Source organism: Alosa alosa, chromosome 18, assembly GCF_017589495.1.
Source record: "Alosa alosa isolate M-15738 ecotype Scorff River chromosome 18, AALO_Geno_1.1, whole genome shotgun sequence".
NCBI lineage: Eukaryota > Metazoa > Chordata > Actinopteri > Clupeiformes > Clupeidae > Alosa > Alosa alosa.
In genome coordinates this window covers 23526596-23548857 of record NC_063206.1, presented here as the reverse complement: position 1 = coordinate 23548857, position 22262 = coordinate 23526596, and the positions used below count along the sequence as shown (strand labels likewise).

At 46.6% G+C, this 22262-nt stretch overlaps 1 protein-coding gene across 2 annotated transcripts in view; it reads right to left on the bottom strand.

The window, feature by feature from the left end:
* Positions 1 to 22262, bottom strand: part of LOC125311636 (SLX4 interacting protein) — a 49467-nt gene that overhangs the window by 12349 nt on the left and 14856 nt on the right. For both annotated transcript variants that reach the window (XM_048269890.1, XM_048269891.1), the window contains exons 5-6: positions 3646 to 3723; positions 2385 to 2476 (exon numbers count right to left, since the gene is read on the bottom strand). In XM_048269890.1, coding sequence (XP_048125847.1) covers positions 2385 to 2476; positions 3646 to 3723 — 170 coding nt within the window. The remainder of the gene's footprint in view (positions 1 to 2384; positions 2477 to 3645; positions 3724 to 22262) is intronic.

Genomic DNA, 22262 nt, shown 5'->3' with positions numbered 1-22262 from the left:
GTGAAGGAAGATAGTTGCCGCAAACCTTTCTGATTCTCTAGTTCCGACCACACGCTAAATCAAAACAAGAGGAGGACCCTCAGCCGAACGTCTCGTCTCGTCCAGTCCTTCCCTCACTGGAAAACATGTGGCGTCTCCCAGACCCGGCACACACTGTCAGAAGTGAGCACTGTGGTGGGACGGGCTGTCACAAATACATGACTGCATCAGGGAGAACAAATCCAGCACCCTATTATCATTTTCACAACGTGAGCGAGGGAGGGAGGGTGGGTGGGTTGTGAGTTTACATCAGATGTGATTCATTCGGCTCAAAACCACATTTTTTCATTTGGATTTATAACTTTCCTGGCTACAGTCAAAAAGTGTGTATGTGTGTGTGCGTGTATGAATGTGCGTGTCAGAGAGAGAGTGTGTATATGTGTGTGTACGTGTGTGTGAGTGAGTACGAGAGAGAGAGAGAGAGAGAGAGAGAGAGAGAGAGAGAGAGAGAGAGACTATAAGCCCCTCCTCCCCCTGACAAATTACAGCAGAGCGATCGAGGTAAACAAATAATTGTTTTGTCATGTGAGAACCTCCAGCCTGCTCGTCTGGTGTCTCTCTCCCTCTCTCTCTCTCTATCTCCCAAACCGCCGGCGAGTTTTGAGCTAGCGAGAACCCCACCACAAGCCTCCGCCACCCCGTCCCCATGGCTTGAACGAGGCCGAGAGAACCACATCCTGAGGGGAAGACTGGGGCGGGGGCAGCAAAACACGAGAGCCCTGCTTCCCTCAACTGGAAAATCAGTTACACAATGTGAACTTTTCACTGACGACTTGAGCGCTTTGCTGAAATTATTACAATTGTTGCTTTCATTTAAAGCCAAAGTGGAGAAGGAGAAGAAGAGAGGGAGGGAGCGAGAAGGAGGGAGAAAGAGAGAGAGAGAGAGAAGATGAGTGAGAATGAAGGAGGGGAGACTGAAAAAGGGGGGGAGGGGGAGAAACTTCTCAAAAAGAAAAACAATAGCAGAATGCTCCCATTGAAGAGTTCCGGCAGCGCTGATGGCGAGAGAGGGGGGGCAGAGACGCATCCGCTCCCTGCCTTGATGTGTCGGCCAAGGTGGGTGGCTCGCCGAACGTTTCCCAGGGTTCTCGACAGGACGGGGAAAAGGGCAGGGCCAGGGGCGGGTGGATGGACAGGGGGGGCAGATTGCAGGAAAATAGAGGAGAGAGGGAACCTAGAGGACGACAGTGCTTATGGGGCAGACATGAAAGCGAGGGAAGGGCCACAGCTCACGGCCAGAGCAGGACATCAGGGACAAAGCAGGCGTGAGGAGAGCTGGACAGGGGGGTCCGGGGGAGGGGGGGGGGGTAAAGAGGGGAAACGCAGCATGGACCTCCACAGGAACTGGAACAGGAACGCTGGGCGAGCCGAAATCCCTGTGCCGCCGCATCGTCCAAAGCGTCTCTCCGTGTCTGTATGCACACACCTACACCCCTGGGCGAGGGCCTCGGGACCAACAATCCTGATTAGCACATCTGAGCTTCTATGCCCACGCAATAGCGGGAGAGAACAAAAACACGCCATTGAGCAATATGTCGATGCATGTGTGTGTGTGTGTGTGTGTGTGTGTGTGTGTGTGTGTGTGTGTGTGTGTTGTGTGTGTGTGTGTGTGTGTGTGTGTGTGTGTGTGTGTGTGTTTGTGTGTGTTTGTGGAAGTGCGTGTGTTTGTGTACACGTGAGGGAGAAAATTAAATGGATGAAATTACGCATCCAAATCAATCTTTTCAACACTCGTCCCTTCAGTCAATAAAACATCCATGCAGAATAAGTCTGTGTATGTATTTATGCGTGTCCAGGATAAATAGGAAACAGATGCCATGTATTCATCCAAAAACACAAAATAAATGTATACAATTTCGTTGCTTTACTGCTTCTTCTGGTGGCTCTGAAAATAAATAATTAGCATGCATGGGGTTAGACCATAAGAAGTTCACAAGACCACCACTATGTGTGGCGGCCCACCTACGAATGTTAACAAGAAAGACAGAGAGATGTCAAAAGGAACAAATATGAAACCAACAGAAGAAAGACAGAGATAGAGAGTGAAAAAGAGACAGAGAAAGCAAGAGTGACAGAGAGACAGACAGACAGAGAGAGAGAGATGAGAAAAGTGAGAACATGCCTCAATAAGTAGTTATGTTGCCTGGCCCGACCACATCCCTGAGAACCAGATTGCTTCCGGAAGCGGCAACCTCTGTTCCAGAGGACCACCTCATGTAAACACAGCCCTGCCTACGCAGCACGCGGCGGCCGAGAAGCCCTCAAGTTGGCGAAGCCGCCCGGCTTGTTTCATCCAAGAAAGTCCTGAAAAATGGAGGAAATACCGGAACATAAACAGCCCTCACCATAGATCGGGTCACATTTCCTCCGCGCGCCGCCGCTGCGTCCTCCAGTCTGCTCACACACACGACAAACCGTTCGGGAAAGACACGTAACTCTGGGGAGAAAAGCAGAGTCGGGGGGAAAAAAAACAACAATAACAACAAAACAAACGAACTTGGACAGTGGAAACTCAGACAGAGAACTGCCAGGGTTCACTCGGAGTTGGGAGTGAACTGACTGGAGGGGTCACAGACTACCGGGTGAGCTTAATAACCCTCCTCGTTCTTCTCTCACAGCAGGGAAAAACAGACTGTGTCTTTTTAGAAGTGCTTTTTGGGGTTTCTGAAACAAGCCCACACCCCAGAGAAAAAAGGTTGACAGCCCAGGTTCACCTAGCTAACCCTCTTCATGGGAAAGACTGTTTTCACTTCGAGAGCTTTGTTCTTTTTAAAGAGCTATCAGAGTGGATAAGTTGGATCATGTTAATGTGGAACATCAAGAAAAACTTCAATGGACAAAAATCCCCCATGCCGCACTGCTCAATCAATGGAGGTTCGACTACGACATCCAATACTGACAAAACAAACCACATATTTGCAGCACACTCCAACTCTAAAAGGCAGACCAGACAATGTGAACTCAAAGTCCTGTTTTCTTCCCATTCAATTGTTATATATAAAAAAAAAAAAAAAAACCAGATTTACATTCTTTCATGTTTTTATCGTCTTTAGTTTTGCCATTGTCACAGCTTATTTTTGCAATTCTCTCGCGAGCATTAAATACGATACTTTTGAGTGTCCTTGGAAGACAAATATAGCCCATGTCGCATCAACTGACTTTCACTGGAATGTGGGGGAATAAGCAAACAATTACAGGCTGCCAAAGACAGTGCCAGTTCACCACTACTAGGACTGTTTTTAATCTGGGGGAAAAACATGGAACTCAGCAGTCTTTACACTGAGCCTAACCATTATTCGCTGGTAATTTTCGGGCCCTCAAACCACAGAGAGAAGCTAAGAGGCCAGCGATAAGCTACTCATAGGTCACAGGATTTAAGCAGTGTGAGAACGCTCTCTTGATCGCTCTCATTTGTTTTGTTTTTTTCTTGGCCTCTTGCACAAGCTCACCCACTATCCATGTGCTGCAACAGGACAAGCCCTAACATAGACCTAAACGAAATTATCCTAGTAGTAAGAAAACAATACTGAATATGCACAGATGTGAACGAGCTCCTCTACAAAGTTCCCCTTAAAGGCAAATTCTCATCTCCAGCTGGTGGCATACCTCGGTGACGTTGTTTGGCGATGCATCGGAGATTGGTGTGCCTCTTCATGAAGTACGCTGCCAGGCGAAAGGAGGGCCCTGCCAAAGACAACAGACACAGAGTTAACTCAGTAGCAAGGTGAGCAGGTTGGCGATGTGGAAAAGAGCTCGGAGTCATCATGACAAAACATGGTGCCGGCTTGCACAGGAGACACTGAACATTTTCATAATGCATAGCTGGCCTATAATCAATTGGGCAGCGCTTGTCAGGAGCCTGTGGTATTCAAATGAATGCTGATACAGGCAATGACGCGGGTCAGAGAGAGAAAGACAGAGAAAGAAAAGGAAAGGCGCTGCCGCAAAGAGCAAATAATTTCCAAATGCAAAAGAGTGGCTTCAATTACGCATGTGGGATATGTGGATAGATCTTATCACCTCTACACCAACAAACACTCTGAACAAGAGGACATGGGGTTGAGAGTCATGACACTCAATGGCCATGTTTCAGGTGCAGTGTTATGTTCAAGCAACACAATGTGGTTCTTTTAGCTTACAACATCAACAACGTCATTCATTTAAAAGCTACACTGAATGAATAATGTTTCTGATGTTGTTGATGCATGCCCAGAGCACCTACAGTAGTATTGCACTATGATGTTGTTCCAGGTTCAGGAGCATAATTTTTTTCATCGGTTTTAGACAAATTACTGTTTACCGCCTTAGTGCTAAATGCCATTGGGTATTCACGCCAAGGGGTATAAAAACCTATTCTTTCATCCTGTTGCGGAAGGTGTTGACATTTGTGCTCAAAAGCCAATCCAACATTCACTTTGAACAAAAGAGTATGCTGAATACTTTAAATGTAAATCATAAAAACACCCTTTCCTTCAGTGCTCCTTTATTAGCGTGCTGAAAGGTTAAAATAAGGTAATAAAGAAATGACTGTCCACATGTCCACAGTAATTAGAACAGATACAAATGTGTGTTCCAGTGTTTCCAAAAGGAGGACTTTTCAGTCCGAGCCACTTTTTTAGTTTCCCATTCACAGAACAAGCGCTGTGTATGAACACCAGAGTAAGCACGCACGCACGCATGCACGCACGCACGCACGCACAATGGACTTTTTATGAGACCGTGAGAAGTTTGCTGAATTTGACAAACGTGTATTCTATTACAATCAAGGAGTGCACCTTTAACGCTTAAAGGCCAGAGCAGAAAAGGCCTTGTGCAAATTGAAACTGCCTTGTCAACAGCTCTGGCATGGCCGCTCAGTGATGCCAGGGGCTGCTGAGCCTTTGATGTACTCAATAATAAGGCTGACAGACCGCCCAAAGAATTTACTGCCTCCACTGGTGTGGACGCCGGATGATGAATTCATCATGCTTCACTGGCTTTGGGGAAGGAAATCGGACGTGTTGTTGTTCCATGGCTGGTCTGCAGGCTTTTTTCTGCTGACAACAGACTCCAGAGATGAGCAGAGCAACTCAACTCAATTGTGCCGTGTCCAGGCTAAGCCAATAAAAGTGCTCACCTCCTGGGTCCTTATCCTCCTCCTCCTAATGCCCCTCAGATCTCTTGCCACTTTAACTTTCCAGCCTTCTGATCTAAATGTGTCATTGTTTTCGATTGGCTAACCCACTACAGACCAAATGATAGGCAGTGATAAATGATGAGAAGCAAGAACACCAAGCTTTGGTTCACTAACCAAAAGGTCAAAAGGTCTCTGGGGGACCCCCATCAGTACTGGGCCCTTAGAATCGGCCTACCCCCCAGCAGCGCCCCTGTATCATTATATGATCTGATGATCTGCTCTGTTGCAGTTGTTGCACAGCATTCAGCAGTCAGTGTTTTTCATCAGGGAATAATCCCCATCACTGTCTTGTGCTTGGCAAGTTATGTGGTGCTAATCTGCATTCAAATCCTATTATTCCATGTGAACTTTGCATAGTAGAGCAAGTTCATGGCCTTTAATTGTAGTCTGCTAGACAGCAATTGATCCCTCTTTAAAGGACAAAGCCATGGAAATGAAAATCGTAGGGTACAAAACCATGCACCCATTCACTTGGGTTTTATTTAAAACCAGCGTGCATACAGGGAAACAAATCTACTGACCCAATGTTGTTTGCTATTGTTGAAGGAATGCAAGACACAGTCTGCAAAAGACACAGCACTGTTGCCTAATCCGAGAGGAATTTGTCAGTGAGGAGGGGAAGGGTCTGGCTAACACGCTAGCAATCCAGTTGTGCTTTGTAAACAAGACAACAGGCATGCAATGCTGTGTGAGCCCTCTCTGTGACCACGATAGAGATGCAGACTCTGTGTCTGTCTGAAGTACTGTAGGTTGCCGCAGGCTGGTAGAGGGGTACCGAGAAAATACTGCAACCACTACCACCCCCTCAGTTTCACAAACAGGGCACACTCATTAGAACACACCACATACATATGAGAATTTCTGGTATTTTTTCCCTGCCTTGAGCTTTTCTCACTGTTACCATTTAACATGACCATTAACAAACAATGCTGGCAAATTAATACTTGACCGACAGGCTAGCGCCGACGGACAGAGATCCATAACTTTGGCTTCAGACGACCACCTGTCGAAAATGAGGAGGGGGCGTGTCGTGGCCAGACTGGACCAATAAGAGCGCATTTCATCTCTCCACGAGTGATGACACTCATGATGGCTCCTTGAACAACAGTGACACTTCAAAAGAAAGCCTGCAGTGTACCCGCAGGTAATGACATGTAATTACCTTGTCTGCAAGCCACAAAACTGCCTCAGAGTAACTTTAGGCAAATGACTGATGGGTCCACCTCCACCCCCCCTTCACTTAATGCTTTAACAGCACCCTTTCTCCACACTCCTGCTGTGTCATTTTTGCAGTCGAGGTCCAGTGATATTTTCCATAAATAACTGGCATTACTAAGAGCGCTACATCATGGAAACAACTGAAAATTGTCAAGACAAACATGAACTGCCGCAAGACACATTGCCCAAGCTCACGCAAACAGTTCTTCATGATACACTCCTTCCTCCCTCGTATTCAGAGTTTACAAAACATGTGGCTAGGCTAGTTCTCCTAACACTACACACCGATTGTTGCCACGCTTCTTAGAGATCATGTTTTAAACCACTCTTACTGGAAAAGAGTCTTCTTCTCAGAGTGAAGGCTGACAGACCTGCCAAGCAGGCTCCAGCAGACATATTTATGTCACTGTCCCAACCTCTGTAGACTCCAGACTAGGGTTCCCATGCTAAACAATGCCATCATCTTTCTATAGTTTCGTGAGAGAAAGGACAACTTGCTGCAGGGAGACGGAGCTCAAATGATTAGGTATTTGCCCCACTACATGATGAGAGGATTCAGCTCCAGAGAACCTGAGGGGTTTTATGGTGTAATGAACAATGGGAGACTCAGCAGCAGGCCAAAAAAAACAAAGAATTTAATATCCTATCAATCAGACGCTGCCAAATATCAGTAAATTACCTGTCATCTTCTGACAGTAGTAGCTTGACAGTTTGTTTACAGATGGCTTGTACTGCATCAATCCAGTTTTTGCTGGTCTCCACAGCAACCTGCCACCCATGAGTGCCACCTTCAGCCTGACAACAAGACCATGAGAAAATAATGTGAAAATCTAGCTACTCTGTCATAACATTAGTCTTGTTCATAACCCAGCCAGGTCCTAGGGAATTTTTTCCCTGTTTTTCCCCTCTTGTGCTTTAAATACACAACACTCCAAGCCTTCTCCGAAAAGTATGCAGATTGGTATCAATCTTGAGTTTGTTCTTCCCATTTCTGGAGTGGGAGGGAGAGCAAGAGGAATGATCTGCTCTCACAGCTCATCAGGCTGTGTTTGGGGAGCTACCATTTTTGTCCATTAAAACTGGATGGTTAACACCCTTCACCCCTTTTTCCCCTCCCTACCAAACACCCTCCTTCTCCTTCTCTCTCTCTCTCCCTTGTCTCTCTCTCTTGCTCTCTCTTTCCCCTCTCCCCTGGTGATTTGAGTCTGCCAATTCCCAGGACAAGGCAGACTAGAATGTCTGGACCCAGAGTTGGGAACCACCAAGAGGCATGACTTGAGACATCAGCTGTTGCTCTGACTCTTAAAGCTCCCTACGCCGAGTGGGAGTTGCTGTTGGCGCCCGTCCCAGGGTCCTTACGCTAAGTGATTGCCGCGTTCTTGTTTCCGTGCTCTGATCTGCTGAAAAAAAGGGTCCCTTTTTTGCCCGAGATTCACAAGTGCTCACATGACGCTGTTTTGATTTGCCTCTTTGAAAGACAGACTGCCTGCCTGCCTGCCTGCCTGGGTTTACGAGGTTTATCTGACTGGACGGGACAGGTTGCTTTAATATTGCTGTTTGAGCTGTACATATGCAGCAAGCATATGTTGTGACAAACCCTCCCCACAAGGAAGGCAAGCAGTGCATGACCGATTAACACGTGGCAATGGGCCATCGGGAATCGGGCCACCGATTACGGTGTAATCATATAATGACTTACAAAATGCAGTACACATTGACACCGGATATGCATTTCTCTTGGTGGAGATGCGCCTGGAGAGCAACAGTTTCTGTCAGATTTGAAAAGCAGCTCCTAAGCACTGAGCCTTGCCAGCTCCTTGTCCTAACCTACCACAACAAGACAACAACACAATATGTTTACCCACAGACTCCACACAGCTGAAACACATACAGCTTGTGTATGTAAAGCTGTGTGTATGTTAATGCTTGTTAATGCCCCCCCCACACACACACACACACACACACACTAAGCTTTCACCACTTCCTGGTGAAACAATGAGAGGGAAGAAAAGTCAACAAACCAAAAGAATGTCAAAAGAATGTGCACTAAAATGGAGTACAGCACTGGATGATTGCCATCACGACTCAAAAGTGCAAAGGCAAAGTGGACCAGTGGACCCCACAACCCCCTCCCGTCACCACCCCCCCAGGACTCCAAGGGTTTCAATCACTGGTTGGGTGAAAAACAACAGAAAATGCTAACAAAAGGTTGATGGTAATGTTAGTCACTGGAGATGAACCAAGACTACCTCAACATTTCTGATGAACTTGTTCAGGATATAGAAATATACAGGTGGGATAGGCTTTGTCCACATCTCTTTGTGCTTGTAACTAGGGCAGACTGAGGAGGGAGGAAGGGGGGGGGGTGTTGGGGACGGACGGACGGACGGACGGACACACACACACACACACACACACACACACACACACACACACACCACATGTAAGAATGGAACGGGGCTTTCCTGGAAGAACATCACTCTCTCGCTGCGTAACCATAGCCTCGGCTCTTCAGCCAGTGCGCCTTATCGTTCTGCACCACGTCCACCTGAAACAATATTTGCACATGAGTGTTCAATTTAACATTTGGGTGACCCCTCCCCAATGGTTACGAAAGACGCCAGCGTGATGGCGCGGGCCAATGAGCACACTGGACACAGGACCACAGAATGACAAAGAAAATAAGTCAACTAACCAAGCCTCCTTCAATAACACTACGAGCCCTCGACATAATCTGACCAAAAAAATTCAGTAGCAGCACTTGGAGAGAAAGAGAAAGACAGTGTGTTGACAGCGAAGCGTGCAAAATGCCAGGGGGACAGGTCTGAACAATCCCAATGGCGATGTTACGCTATCTTCTGTTTATCCTATTTGGACAAGCTGAAGTCATCACAATAATATTAGGGTGGAGCATGAGCCCTGTTGTCTTAACTGCAGCCAAAATCTGTTCACGCCTTGATGAGCTGGCATCGCCTCGCCGTTCTCAGGCACTAGGAAATCTTTGTTTTGAGAAGCAATCATTTCAGTTCGAGCAAAATGTAAACACATCAGGGAGACTTCCACCCCCCAACCCCCACCTCCTCCTCCAGAGAACAGAGCAGCAGCGAATAGGGTGGCCACGACTAGACTGCTTACTGGTCCTTGCTTTAAAAGAACATCTGAGGGAAAAAAAAGAAAAAAGAAAACCCATCAGAGTAAAATTCGTCATACACTGTCTGACAAACCCACACAGTTTCATTGAGGAAAATCCCTTTTTATTAAAATGTCCAAACTCAACAATTAACCACCTACACTTCTCCAACATAAAACCTGTGGCTTAGGACAGCATGAGATCATTGGGCCAATGAAACAGAAGGGAGCAAGAGTGTTTTCCCTCTTAAAATCAACAGTTCCCACACTCCTTCCACATAAACAAAGACTGATTGCAGCCTCAGAAAAAGGCAGCTATGGGTGGCTATTATTATTTTTATTATTAGCCTTTTTTCCCAGCAATATCTCTTTCCACATGACAACCACTCGACGTACTCAAGCTTAATGACACACCTGCACCAAGCACATACTGTTCCAGACCACCAGGTCAAATAAGAAGCTTGAAAAGTCCAATCCTGCGTACATTCACATCCACTGACAGACATGCACAGGCTCTATAGTGACTGTGCTGAGAGGGGAGGCAAGAAGGAACCTGCTTAGCCCCTTTCAGGAGTACGATGAGAAATACTGTGTGTGACTAAAAGGTTGCAAACTGAAGGATCCATTTGATGATATAATAACTCAAGCGATACTAAAGGTACATTCTAGACCTGTAGGGTATACCTCTGCAATAACAAAATTAAAAATCTCTCTCCTCCAAAGGTTAGTCATCGCCGTGGGGAGTATGGGCATTAATGAATGGTATAATGACGAATAACTGGGCAGAATTTCAGATAGAATTCGGTGGGAATTCTGGAACGACTTGGGGGCAAAAACAAAGCACTCTCTCAAAGGTCAGTCAGCCCCACTGGGTTCCAGTAGATGAATGGTGTGCGGGGCCGGAGCCTGAGTGCCTGCAGCCCTGCCTGACTTATGTGCTGTTGTGCCTGCTGCTGATCCGCTGTGCCGGGGCTTTGGTGCCTCCTCCACAGCTACATTGGCCTTCATTGGATCCAGGCCTCTTCCCGCCTGCTCGCCTCACTCCCCATTCGTCTTCTCACTTTGGGCATGTGCAGAGCCTGTCTGTAGGGAGCTGGGGCACCCATCAGCAGCGCACCTGGACGAGACCTTTCGCCATCTGGACTGCAGCAGCTCAGCTCCACTCGCTTAGCTCGTGACAGTGAGCTAATGCTGGAGCCTAAAGGAAAGGAAGGGCTGAGAAACATGTGCTTTTCAACCGAGTCCGACACACTCGTTTAGGTGTTTAAATAGCGTTTTTATAAAGGCCTGGCAATGTGACATTGCGTGGTGTTGATAGCTATGAATCACCGTGACACAAATTGGCAGACAGAGGTGGAGGTGGTGGTTGGGTGGGGTGGGTGTCACCTGTTTTCCTGAAAAGAGGTGAAAGAGGAAATGAGCGGGAAATCTTTGATGTCCACGCCATGAAAATGAGGAGAGAAAAAGGAAAACACAATCATATGTAGAAAGAAAAACAAAGTGATCCTCTGATTCCTCGGCTAATTCCTAAAGCCAGTGTTCTGGTCAGGAGACATAGTTACCCTGAGTTCATGGAGAGTGTGTGTGTGTGTGTGTGTGTTCATGGTTTGCGAGGGGAACTGGTCACATGAATACCGTGCTCCGGCTCCCATTCCTCAACAGTAATTACACAGAAAAGAGGCTGGGGTGACAGCAGTGGTGAGCTTGCGGTTTCACTCCACAGATCTCAGCTGCTGACCAAAGAGGTGTGTGTGTGTGTGTGTGTGTGTGTGTGAACTGTAATGAACTGGATTAAAGGTTCACACTCACACACTGGCCCTTTGCTACCCAGCCACTTGTGTTTTCAACACCAGTCCACCGCACAAGCTGTCGTCCATATTCAGTAGCTAGACAGCTCTGCACTGCTTGGCAAAGGCCAGCTGAGCTAAATCATCCCGCAACAAATAGGTCTTGTCAACAGTGATAATGCCTACTCATTTTGTCAGTGCCTGGACTATGTCTATCCGTCCCATTCATTTCAATGGAGACTCGGCTCAGTTTTTTTGGTGTCCATATGATAGATAGCTTTCTTTCTGGAAGTCATCCTTGTGGGGGAAATGTCGATATAGCAGAAATATAGCGGAAAGACAGGGGAGACAACAGCCAAAACCGATACATCTGCACTGTGTCAGGGGCCACAGCCTACTTTGTGCCTAAAGAATTCACAAATTATAGTTGCTGGTGTTACAGTAATGTATCTGTGTGCAGTCCTGTATGTGTGTGTGTGTGCTTGTGTCTGCATGAGTGTGTGTGTGTGTGTGTGTGTAACTATGACTTATCACATGTGCGTCTGCCAATGCTGTGTTGGGACAGTGTGTCGTGCGGCTTAGTGACAGGATTTACACAGCAACAGTGGCACCAGGGGCTCGTCGTCGCTGCCTTGGCACAAGGGCAGAGACATAGACCTGGGACTCGGTGGGTGCTGGGGAGGGGAGGTGTGTGTGTGTGTGTGTGTGTGTGTGTGTGCGTGTGTGTGTGATGGAGGGGAGGGGAGGGTGTGTGTGTGTGTGTGTGTGTGTGATGGAGGGGAGGGGAGGGTGTGTGTGTGTGTGTGTGTGTGTGTGTGTGTGTGTGTGTGTGTGTGTGTGATGGAGGGGAGGGGAGGGTGTGTGTGTGTGATGGAAGGGAGGGGGGGTCCGTTTCCAGGCCAGCCTCTGGAATCTGCACAGCTCTACCACAGGTCTCCATTACGTCCAGCTAGCCCTAATCCCCTCTCCTCACCCTCACACACACACGCACACACACGATTGCACACACACATACACACAGGCATTTCTCCCCCACCCCTTACCCTTTAGCACCAAACCCCCCTCTCCCCTGTCCTCACGGGTCCCTGGGCATGGGGCAGGTAGCGGAGGGTAGCGCTCCCACATGCCTCACATACACAGACGGGGAGGGTAGAGACACATAGCGCTAGACCACAAATAACAACAGTGGGAGTCAGGGTGGGGTGTCAGGTAGGGAGAGAAACAGAAGGAGGGAGAGCGAGAGGAGAGAGTGAGAGAGTGAGAGAGTGAGAGCGTGTGTGTGAGGAGAGAGGACGAGAGGCGCCTTTGAAGACGGCCGTTTATAAACACAGAGCAGTAGCAACAGGGAGGGTTCCCCAACGGCAATGCACAACACAAGCGACACACACACACACACACACACACACACACACACACACACACACACACACACACACACACTTACAGATATATTGCAACAGGTAATGGTGTATCTAACAAAGACCTAAGTGGTTGAAACTTACACTGGGAGCAAAGAAGACTATCTTCACTTTTTTTCCCTTTGTAACTGTCAAAGAAATCCCAAAAACATGGGAAGGCCTAGGGTAGCCTACATCAGATGGCCTAAAGATTAGGCCATTCTGCATAGCATTCAGTGATTTGCATGCAATAACCTTGATCTACACGGACCTTGATCTAGCCTACTTTGGCTATTTAAAGGTACTTTATTGCCAAAACACAACACAATGTAAATGAATTATAACAAACAATAAAGGACTTAATCACACACAAACTACTATTTTACTGATATAAAAATAATAATTATGTAGGAAGTTTAGAAGTTTAGAACCCAGAATTGACCTGTACACTACAAAAGTGCTACCCTGGAAATCCAGAGACCTCGCAAGACGAGAGCACAATGGAATTGTCTCTGCGAGACACTCTGGCAATGAGCAATGATGCACGTTACTTTTACCCCTTGCATCCTGGAGAACCAGCTAAACTGATGAAGACAGCGCTGCAACGTTGGAGGACAGTAGGCCTAAATATTGGTCTAGTGTTATCCAATTGCGTGCAGTGAGATTTTCAAATACATGCTTGTTGCTGCTCCTCGAGTTGGGCCATTACATTGTTCGTGGCCAGACCCTTAATCTTTCTAGATTACCAGGGTCTGGATTTTCCAGGCTACAAAAGTGCACCAAATTCAACACAAATGACTCAATACACTTGGAGGAGGTCTGCGTCCTTTATTTCGCTGTGGTATCATTTCAGTATCGAGTATCGAGATATTTATGGCAGGTATTGTATCGAAGTCATAATTTTGGTGTCGTGACAACACTACACACATGTTCTTAACCCTCTCCGTTATCAACATGTGCATGCACACGACCACACACAAATACAAATCGAGTAAAAAAAAGCAGTCGAGTAAAAAAGCATGCTTTTAAGTACTTTGTCAAAACCCTCTATTTCAGAGCGGTTGGCATTCGTGACTACAGTAAATCTATCACTCAGAAAGACTATTTGTCACAGCACGGACCTGACTGCAGTTTTCTTAGGCGTATACATACACACACACACACACACACACGTACACAAACACACACGCAAGTATTAACATTCACACATTCTCTCTCTCTCAGACACGCACACTGCATGCCACTGCAGGCACATCACCGCTGAGGGCACGCACACACACACACAGGCTCGCTCACACACACACACACACACACAAACACACACACACACACACACACACACACACACACTTAAAAAGCAATGAAAGGAAAAAAGCTAGTGCACAAGTGGTTGCTTTCTCAGGAAAAAGAAAACAGAGCATAAAAATGCTTGTCAAATGGAAAACTCTTCCCTCAATCTTGCACAAAAAAATGCCTGTCTCCCATCTGTAAACCCCAACCCCATTCCACGGCACTTCAAAATGAGTTTCAGAGCATCACCCAGCCCCAACCCCAAACCCGCTGCAGACTCAAACCAAATAAATAAGTAGTATATATATATATATATATACACACAGTTAAGAACAAAATTATTCATACCCCTGGCAAAATATTGATGTAATGTTGATTTTCTCTTGACTAATATGTTTGTTCTGACTAAAAATGACACTGCCAAATGCCAAAAGGTTGTAAGACAATGTGATTGAAACATGGAATCAAAAAAAAAAAATCTTTTTTTTTTTTTACATTTTTATGAAAAATGGCATGTCCAAAATGATTTATACCCTTTGATCCCCCCCATCCCAAACGAATACTTTTCTAACCCCCACAATTGAAATGGACATGGTGTCATTGGAATGTAATGCTTATTTTTTTATGCCAATCTCAGGCCATGTCCCTGGGTCAAAAAGAAATCCAGCGAAAGCTAAATTCTTTGTCCAGGTGTGCCCTTATAAAGGTTAAGCTGAGTTGTGCATGTTTGGAAATTAGTGATCCATGATCAGCATCCAAGATGACCAAGTGATCCATTTTGAGATGGAGTCAAAATTTCAACCACCAAAACACCATCCACAATGTGGAGATCAGCTATAGAAATATATTAGTTTTGGGTGTTTTTCAGACAATGGAACCTGGTGAACTTCTCAAAGTAAATGGTAACACTAAAACAAGGGGCTACATTGAGATTGTTGGTGGAAAAGATCAGGCAGTCTGCCGAGAGACCTGACCCAATTGGCATCATTGGACCACTAAACCACACAATGATCCAAAACATACAGCCAAACAAGGCAAGAAATGGTTAACTGAGAACAATATCAACATTTTAGAGTGGCAGAGCCAGAATCCAGACCTCAACCCGTCAAAAAAGTGAGCACAAGCACAAGGAGTGATGGCAAATAATCGTTCCTGACTGAAAACCCGGATTGCTGTTAAAAAGGTGTGGTCTAAAATCATTGTGGAGACATGGAGAGGCTTGGTAGGTACTATAAGAACCATTTTGAGAGCTTTGATGGTAAATAAAGATGTTTCCATTGATTATTTAAAAATGGTATGAATAATTTTGGACATGCCATTTTTCATAAAAAAATTAAAAATAAAAATGATTTTTTTTGATTCCATGTTTCTTCCACATTGTCTTACAACCTTTTGGCATGTGGCAGTGTCATTTTCAGTCAGAACAAACATATTAGTCAAGAGAAAATCAACATTACATCAATATTTGCCAGGGGTATGAATAATTTTGTTCTTAACTGTGTGTGTATATATATATAAAGAGGAAATCAAATAAGAAGAGGCGTTAAGGTGTCAGAACTCAGACGGCCAAAGCGCCCTGCCGGCTGGCGGTCCAGTCCCTACAGGGCGGCCGTTCACCGCAGCCAGCACCCCATACCCCCTTCCCCTGCCGCCAGTGCCAGGCTCCGGCCGGCTGGCCCGCTTTGATGGGAGAGCTCGTATGGTCCGTAAACACATTCTCCGGGGCGTAAAGCTATCCTGCAACACTTGCTCTCAGTGTGTGTGTGGTGAGTGAGTGAGTGAGTGAGTGTGTGTGTGTGTGTTAGTTGCTGTGCTAAGTGTATGAGTGTGTATACAGTATAAGAGTGTGTGCATGTATATAAATATGTACATGAGTGACTGTGTGTGTGTGTGTGTATGTATGTATGTATGTATATGTGTGTGTGTGTGTGTGTGTGTGTGTGTGTGTGTGTGTGTGTGTGTGTGTGTGTGTGTGTGTGTGTGTGTGTGTGTGTGTGTGTGTGTGTGTATCTCGTGCAGTGGCGGTCAAAGCCAGCACTGCCTTAAGCCCTCTCTTCTGAGGGCTGCCAAGAGGCGTCAGTGCTACACTGTGCAGCGCTCCAAAGCCCTCTCCCACGGCTATTAGTGACCATTCATCTGGGAGCCTGGGAAAATGCCTGCACCGCAGCCTTACAGGGCCTCAGCCCACAGCCTGCCAGGTGTGCCCCCCGCTCAGCACCCCCCATCACCACTCCACCTATCACACACACACACACACCACGCCAAGACTGTTACCCATGGCACCTGTGCTGGCACTGCAGCACCATCAGGGTGCCGTTAACACCAACCACACATACACGTACACGTACACGTACACACACATAAGTGCACACACACACACACACACACACACACAATAACCTGTCCTGCCTATGGAGGTCATAAACCAGAAGCAGAGAGCACTGCAAGGTGACCAATAAGTCCAACCCATGGTGACTACAGTGGCTGCAATGGGAAATCACAGCAATAAAGACAGTTGTGAAATAATTCCTTTTCTTTTTCTGAGCTGCAAGCGCTCCCTATTTTAAGTCCTCACAACTGGACAATAGGCCAGTGTGACTAATCATCTTTAAAAGGCCATGCTGCGAATTCATTTTTCTTTTTATTGGTCTGTTTTTGTTCAGTCGAATATCAAAACCGAGTCACCACTGGAAAAAAAAAATCGGAAACCAAGCTGAAGGGCATGTGACAATGTGTGCACAGTAGAGTGCATTTGGACACTGAAGACTGTGAATTGTTCTAGCCGCAGGGTTTACCGCTAATCAAGGCAGGGGTTTGGTGCAGCGCTGATGAGACGGGGAAGGAGAACTGAGAGTGGCACAGAGCTGCCAAAGGGTAAGCTGAGCCCTGGCACTGGTGGCTGGTGCCAGGCAGCTATTATGCCCTCTCATGCCCGTCCACACGCAAACCCGGAGGGGGGTTAGGGGGTTGGGGTGGTGGTGGCCGGGTGCTGGTGTTTTCTCTCTTAATTAACCCCGCTTGGTAAACAGGGCTGGCATGGGCTCAGACCCAACAAACACACACTCACTCACCATTCTTTTAAGCACCCCACCAGCCAAAAGGTCCTGCTTGTGCTCACGCAGAGCCAAGGCATTTGGTGGGAAAAGTTTCTTGCGTCCAGCCCCCATCCAAAAGCATAAATAAATCAAATCACTGAGCGCTAATCACGAATGCTCGGGCCGCCCTGTCATTCCCGACATGTAAGGAGAAAGGGAGAGAGAGGGGGGGGGGAGAGATAGAGAGGGACAGAGAGAGGGAGGGAGGCAGAGAGAGGGAGCAGATAAAGGGAGATAGAGAGAGGGAGCGAGAGAGGGAGGGAGAAAAAGAGAGAGGGAAAGAGAGAGAGGACTCTGCAGCTGAGAGTGCTGATAGCGATGAGGGAATTGTGTTGGCAAAAGCCCCCTGGTCAATCCCAACACGTTCTAGCTGTAAATGCAAAACTGACGATTCACATAATAGAACTCATGGAAACACACATGCAGTCTCGCACGCACACACACAAAATCACTAAAGGAAACAAATACACAGGCGTGCGTATACTCAAACACTAACATATGAGCATACTTTCACACATACACACACAAAAACATGCTCTCAATTATACAAACTCTCTCTCTCACTCATACACACAGACACACAGACAGGCACAGACACAGACACAGACACAGACACAGACACAGACAGACACACACACAAGGATAAACATACTGAGTGGGATTGACGCACATGTTTGCCCCACAGAGCCATGCAGTGTTAAAGGCTATTGATGGCTCATTCGGAGCTCCAACAGCTGGGCCTGTTGGCATCTATTTACACCAGGCGCTGCACTGGAGGAAGCCTGTGGAACACAGAACTGGCACTAGCACAAATACCAGCCTGCCGTGCCGCCCCCACCCTTAAAGGACCCCTGCACACACACACACACACACACACCGCATGAGCTGCATACCAACTCTGCGCACACACACACACATAATTATACTCACTCTTGCTCTAGCTTTCGCAAACACACACACATTTTTATTCTCACTCTCATTCTTCTTTCACACTTGCACACATATGCTCTCTTTCTCTCTCACACACACACACACACACAGTCACTTGATCTACATACTATATTATTTATCTTTCTTTCTTTCTGTCTGTGTGTCTCTCTCTCTCTCTCTCACACACAGTCACTTGATCTACATACTATATTATTTATGTCTGTCTGTCTGTCTGTCTGTCTGTCTGTCTGTCTGTCTCTCTCTCTCTCTCTCTCTCTCTCTCTCTCTCTCTCTCTCTCTCTCTCTCTCTCTCTCTCTCTCTCTCTCTCTCTCTCTCTCACACACACACACACACACACACACACACACACACACACACACACACACACACACACACACACACACACACACACACACACACAGAGAGAGAGAGAGAGAGAAAGAGAGAGAGAGACACACACACACAGCAGTCCCGTTCAGCATTTTAGTCCCATTCCCATGGTGTGGTGTGTCCCACTAGTCGCTCTGAAGATTAGCAGGTTGATGTCTGACCCCTAGCTGAGTCTGTGACCCCTGTTCCTAAAACCGGCGCAGCATGTCTGCCGTCTCCCCCACCTCCACCACCACCAGCCTGCAGCCACTCCTCCCCTCCGCTCTATTACTGTGTTTTACAGCCAGATAAGTGCACTACGGTGACTTCCTGAAGATTAGTAACCACCCCCCCCCCCCCGACTACCTCTCACACACACACATTTCTCTCCCACCCCTACCCTTTAGCACCAATCCCCCTCTCCCCTGTCCTCATGGCTCCCAGGGCATGAGGCATGACGCCCAGCAGCACTGACATGACCCTGTCTTGTGTGCTGAAAGACACGTGATGAAGGTATTGAGAAACTTCATCCTTAAAGCTGCAGTTGGCAAGTCTGACAGATTGAGGGGACTTAGCCTAAATTTTGAATGTTTACTTTCATGCCCCTCCCCCACTACCACCGAGCCCCCTTTCATCGAGTTTGTGCTCATCAGTGCGCACCAGACTGCACCAGACTGTGATTGACAGTCAGATCTCACACAGCCCTGCTCTGATTGGACCAGAAGAACAGGCTCTAGGTGGAGGTGGTAGAAGTGCAGGTTTTTTTTTCTAAAACCGGCTGATTTATGTTGTATGTTGTTCTGTCATAGCATAGTGTCCGTTTCAGTGAAAAATCTCTCAGTGAGAGAGAGAGAGAGAGAGAGAGAGAGAGAGAGAGAGAGAGAGAGAGAGAAACTTGTGGGAACAAGAGCTTTAGTGAGAGCCTGCCTGGAGCCCTTAATGCAGTCCAGGGTCCCTAGCTCCCCACAGACAGAGGCATAGGCATGTGCATGAGTGTTTGCCCTAACAAACCTACACAAGTGCACACAGGGGGCAAACGAGTGCCAGGAATTACCCTGCCGCTGCCACATGTTCTCCATCACTGCACAAGCCTACGCCACATCCACTCATTTACCCACAACGGAGCAGCCCTGTCACTCATTTACCCATAACTGGGCAACCCTGTCCAGATAGCAACACATTTCAAGAAGGGATATTTAAAAAGTCTAAAAGCAAAGTGAAGCATTCAGCAGACACATTTATCAGAAACATCACAGACTTGGGTCAACCAATTCTTAGGAGGGAACACTCTATCTCTCCCACACACATATTATCACTTACATATTACATAGTAGTTTGTTGATTAGTTCTACTGATGTAAGCACGGTAAGTCACAGACTGATAAATTGTAGGTTACAACCAACAAGGGGCATAACTATTCACCTAAGAAAACTGCAGTCAGGTCCGTGCTGTGACACATAGTCTTTCTGAGTGGTAGATTTAATGTACAGTAGTCACAAATGCTTAAGTATGTACATGACCGCTAATGAGTATCTGAACAAATAGAGGGTTTTGACAAAGTATGTTGTATCCATGTCAAAGTGTCTGTGCTTGCCTGTGTCCATCACCACTGCTTTTTTAGGGTGTGTGCAGCATACAGTATGTGTATGTATGTGAGTGTGTGTCTGTATGTATGTAAATGAGTGTGTGAGTGTGTGTGTGTGATACAGCGGCTCCAAGCAGCAGGGGAGGAGGGAGGCTTTACGAGCCTGAGGCAGGTCTGTAATAATCTCTCTCCCTCCCTCCCTCCCTTTCTCTCTCTCTCTCTCTCTCTCTCTCTCTCTCTCTCTGAGAGTTGGGCTCCAAGTCAGTTGTAGCCCACTTACTGCTACCTGAGAGCCTCCTATCCACTCTCCTAGGACCCCCCCATTCCAACTCTCCTAACTTACCCTCCTATCCACTCTCTTACCCCCCTCATATATACCCCCTACTCCTCCTACCTCCCCACACACCCCCCACCTCTCCTCTTTGCTCTCTATACATGTGCTGTGCTGTGCTGTGCTGTGCTGTGCTGTGCTGTGCTGTGCTGTGCTGTGCTGTGCTGTGCTGTGTTGTGGGTGTACATGTGTGTACGTGTGTGCTTGTGTGTGTGTGTAAATGTATGTGCATGTGTGGGAGCAGTGGTATTTCCAGCTACTCAAAATGTGTGCACATCGTCAGGTGGTGGAGTGTGGACTTGTAATAAACAAATCTGTGGAGAAGCCTTATTTTCTCTCTTAATTCCTCAACACTTGACAGACACTCACATGCCAAACAATCCTCAAAACAATCAATTTCAAAACAGCAAAAATCAGACGCTATTGTGAACCTGCCTGCCTCACGAGTAGGAGTGTGAATTGCAAGGTTCATCACGATTCAATACGGTGCTGTGCTGTGCTGTGCTGTGCTGTGTTGTGTTGTGGGTGTACATGTGTGTACGTGTGTGCTTGTGTGTGTGTGTAAATATATGTGTATGTGCATGTGTGGGAGCAGTGGTATTTCCAGCTACTCAAAGGGTGTGCACATCGTCAGGTGGTGGAGTGTGGACTTGTAATAAACAAATCTGTGGAGAAGCCTTAATTTCTCTGCTGTAAACACTTGACAGACACTCACATGCCAAACAATCCTCAAAACAATCAATTTCAAAACCGCAAAAATCAGACGCTATTGTGAACCTGCCTGCCTCACGAGTAGGAGTGTGAATTGCAAGGTTCATCACGATTCAATACGATATTGATTCTTTCAACCAACGATTTGATTATTTTCGATACTTCAAAATTTGCAGCGATGCAATTCAAGTCCATTCGATCTGTTGTCAATAGGAAATTATAGATTTTGGTTCATTTTCATGGATTCAAAAATGCCAAATATTGTAGGCTAAATTATAGGCCAAATACTGAACAAACATTTACTGTGAAATGAGGTAGGCTACACAGTCTGTTCTCTTTTTTCCCCCTAAAACTTCCTCTGTCTGTTACTCTGTCAGAGTAACCATATCAACTGATCAGTGTACCTTCCAAAATTGCGAATCCTTGCCAAAATCTGCCTGAATGCCATGTTGAAAAAATCATGACGTAACTCCACATTCTCAATAGGCTACCACTACCGCTCCTTTGCTACCAAAGTTCTGCCACTATTCCAACGGCAATAACTAGTAGATTGTTGCTAGAAGTCGTAGCAGATGTGTAAACACTCAAATGTACGGAGGACTGCAACAATCCTGCATGCCGCCATCTACAGCTAAGGAGGGCAAGAGAGAATTTCCATGTGGAGAAAAGAATGCTTAATAGTCTATTCCATACAACCACATCGTTTGCTATTAGGTCGATTAGCAGTCTCACACAAAGCTGTTTTAAAGTCATTAATAACCCTATAAGGAAAGACTCCTGTACAACCAGTATGTACTTTGAGTTTCCTCTAGACAGGTCTCCTAATCTACTGCAGCTTGTCTGTTGTTTCTCAATTGCACATTGCTCTGGATAATAAGCTTAGCCAATGTTTTGCCAAATGAATATGTGTCCATGCCAATGTAACTATTCTGCTTGAGGTTTTGATAAGTAGAGAGGGCAATGCTCTCAGGATGTTGGAGAAGCACAAAGAGTCTGCGAAATGCCTGCAGTGTATTATGCGGGTGTGCACGTGCGTGTGTAATGCGGCGTGTGTATTGTGTATGTGTATGTGTGCGGCGTGTGTCTGTAATGCAGCGTGTGTGTGCAGCGTTAATGTATGTATGTGTATGTACGGCGTGTGTGTGCGGCGTGTGTGTGTAATGTATGTGTGTGCGGCGTGTGTGGTAATGCAGCGTGTGTGCGT